Source organism: Austrofundulus limnaeus, unplaced genomic scaffold (genome assembly GCF_001266775.1).
Source record: "Austrofundulus limnaeus strain Quisiro unplaced genomic scaffold, Austrofundulus_limnaeus-1.0 Scaffold3037, whole genome shotgun sequence".
NCBI classification, from domain to species: domain Eukaryota; kingdom Metazoa; phylum Chordata; class Actinopteri; order Cyprinodontiformes; family Rivulidae; genus Austrofundulus; species Austrofundulus limnaeus.
In genome coordinates this window covers 1-3376 of record NW_013955439.1, presented here as the reverse complement: position 1 = coordinate 3376, position 3376 = coordinate 1, and the positions used below count along the sequence as shown (strand labels likewise).

Genomic DNA, 3376 nt, shown 5'->3' with positions numbered 1-3376 from the left:
CAAACAAACAAACAAACAAACAAACAAACAAACAAACAGTTGTTTAATCAATCATTCACCAATTTTGGAGCCAAAACGTTTTGAATTTTCTCCTCCAGGTCTGAACCTTCAGCTGCAGAGTTTCACCTACCAATAGATGAGTGATAATCCATCAAATCGCTCGAGCTCTCTCCCCCTCTGTTTCAGCAGAGACATAATATCCGACTCTGTGCTCCTGGTGCTGGGCCCTCTCACGCTGCTGCCGCCGCCTCTACTGGTCTCAGCTCAGAGCAGAAAGCAAACAGGTCCACGCGCTGTGAGGCAGAGCGGCATGCCTGCTCTGACTGCCTGGATGTGTCAGCACTCATTCCCCCTCAGATCAATGAGATGGACACTGCTCTGACAGGAACGAGCCGATTGTGACCGACAAGTTGTTTTCTTTTRTTTTTTTTTTTTTTCCTGCTGACTGACTTCAACCTATATCCCATAGTGACAGCTCCTACAGTTGGAAGACCCCTGTTCTGTCTGGTGGAGACAGGGGAGGTACAAGGGTAAATATTTCTTGGCCTCCCTGGAGAAACCGTGGATCACACATTCTGACTGCWCAATATCTCATAAASCACTGGGCAGATTTTAATGAAACTCTTCAAAAGCAGTCACTGGATGTAGAAAACTACATCTGAAGCTAGTCGGCACAACTGAAGATGGCCGCCACAGCTAATAACCCTATTGGCCTTTTCTGCCCRATACAGGCAGACCTTATTCAGTCAATTTTACAGATCTTCAACATCAAGTGTTCACGGATTGCTCAGATTTTGTGAGATCCTAATCACAATTATTATTATCAAGATTTGWCCAAAAAAAGCAGTTATTATTTCTCATCTTAGTTTCCAATGTGMTTTGTTAGAAACAGAGTCACCCCCAATATGATTTGAGTGCAAACAGAATGCAAAAGATCATTGTTTTMTTTTTTWAATTTTGACATGCAAGATATGCAGCTGAACGTTACTAAAACTGAGAGATGGTAACTTTAGGACAGGGATCTGCAACCTTTACAACCAAAAGAGCCATTTCTGCAGCTTGACGCACTAATAAAATGTGTCCAGAGCCACAAAACAAGCTAAAACTATGATTATCAAGTGGTGAACCGTGGGCCTTTTCGGTAACCTTTACAGCCAGTGGAGTAGACATTATGAAACTAAAAAATGTGAGTTTTATTATTTATCATTATTTTTATACACATCAGAACAAATGAAAAGACCATATTCATGTAAACAAGAAAAATAATGTATATAGTTTATGCTAAATTTTACAAAAACTGTTACAACTGAACTATTCAGGCCTATTTTTTTCCAATTCTTATTATGAATTTAAGTAAACAACAGGCTAGCATGAGCTAACATGTTTTACTTTTTGTATTAGTAGTACTGATCACATATTTGCATATAAATTGATTTATCGTGAGTACAAAAACAAAAAATATATATATTCTGCTATGTTTGGTCACATTTTCGAAGAGCCACTGCAGAGGAACCAAAGAGCCACATGTGGCCCCAGAGCCTCAGATTGCAGACCCCTGCTTTACGAGGAAGACACCTTCATAACCGCTGGGGATTCTGGGAGTGGATGTAGCACAGGTGGATGACTGAGTACCTATCTGTTGCTATCAGCAAGAGACTAAACTGGACTTTAGTCCATCATATATACTTTTTACCCTTTTTTTTCAGAATTATTTCACTGAACCACGATTCCACATTTAACATCATTAATCTGGATTATTATTACAAAATTATTACTTAAAANTGGCACACTTTTTCTGTGGAAAGTGTGGTTCTGCTGCTGAGAGTGGTGTCTGATTTTAATCTACGCACATCAATTATTCAAAATGATGTGCGTAAAGATTCCCACTTCTAGTAAAACGAGATGTGCTTCAGTAAATATTTTTATTCACTGAACTAAAACAAGACATGTAAAATGTTTCTTTAAGAACTAAAAGTGGAAACAGCACTGTGTGCTACTACAGTCTTAAAATAGATGAAGTCCTGTGGCCGAGCACACACTGGAAGCAACACGTTCTTGTACCAAAACAACCAGCAGCTTGCATCATTTTACATGAAGTGTAATTTGCACTGAGAGACAGAAACAGAAGAGGAAGATCCTGCAGAGAAGAACAGCCAACTGCAAAAAAGCCCACAGCTTCATGGTAATAAGTGACCCTTTTTAATTAATGGTATATTAATCATAAACTGCTGGCAGTGGTTAGATTAGATCTTGGTTTTCACCTCTTCTACATTATTCTCAGCCAGACTGCACAAAAACAACAAAGTTTAGTTTTAACAACCTTTAACTTTTTGCAGTTTCATTGTCTGTAGCACAGCATGATGATGATGACTAACCATTTTCCAGTAGTTTCTACAGCAACCTGCTGCAAACAAACACATATCKCATGCATGAGTTACTTAACTAATCAGAATTTTTAAACCACTAKGTTTAAATGTGACCAACACTAGTTCTAACCTACTTCAGTGAAATCCGGTCTGTTATGGACCAAATATGTCTAAATGGAAGAATAAATGTTGGTACTCCCAGCAATGCGATTTCTCCAACTAAAGTTTGCTAAAGCTGCCACCTTTAACCCTATATTTAACTCCTTACCTTGAGCAATGGCTTTGGACTCGAAACTCTGCAGCTCTATGAGTAAACATTTCCTCTCATTCGGGTGTAAACGATAGATAAACTCTTTGGCCCTCGTTGGGGAGTTGAGCGGCTCCAGAGGCTCGTTCCTCCCGTGGGTTCCCATCCAGCAGCCCGGAGTTTGTCGCCCTGTCCCCGGCGGTAGCCTCCTCGCTATCACCGCCGCCCCTGGACCATGCTTCAGTCCCGACGGTAACTTCTGCACAGCCGGCCAGAGAGCTTTATGCAGGCAGCTCCTAAGCATGACGTCTGTATGAACAATTTTATAACATGTAAAACCTGATTTTATCGAGTCGTCTTCGAAGGGCGAGATTCGTCGCKGCGATGGGGTTTTAAAGTTCGCTGCCTGTCGGTCCTACAAGCCGGACTGGACGTCAGTTAAAATGAAAAAGACGACTTTTGAAGATTCTTTCGGTAAAASCCGGGTTGAACTTCGAGCACTCGAACATATTCTCCTTTCGCGTTGTTCGCTGGCGAAACCGTCTCATGGTCTTTCAAGACTCGGCGCTCAGGAGTCTGGTGACATGAAGTTACCAAGCAGCTACAACAGAACTGAAGGAGCAGCTGCGTCAAGTTTGACGCATTTGAAACCGGAAACTGTCGGTCCTGACCTTCAAAAAAAAAGGTTGACGCTTCCGGTTGTTCACTTCGTAATAAAACCAAATTATAAAATTAGTAACACCTGACGCCATCTGAATAATAC

General features: G+C 41.1%; 1 protein-coding gene across 1 annotated transcript in view; it reads right to left on the bottom strand.

Moving 5' to 3' along the window:
- Positions 1-3291, bottom strand: part of LOC106511649 (transmembrane protein 65) — a gene marked incomplete at its 3' end in the record, with an annotated part of 8001 nt that extends 4710 nt beyond the window's left edge. The window contains 1 exon segment of the mRNA XM_014000401.1: positions 2635-3291. Coding sequence (XP_013855855.1) covers positions 2635-2917 — 283 coding nt within the window.
- Between the last annotated feature and the right edge of the window lie 85 nt (positions 3292-3376).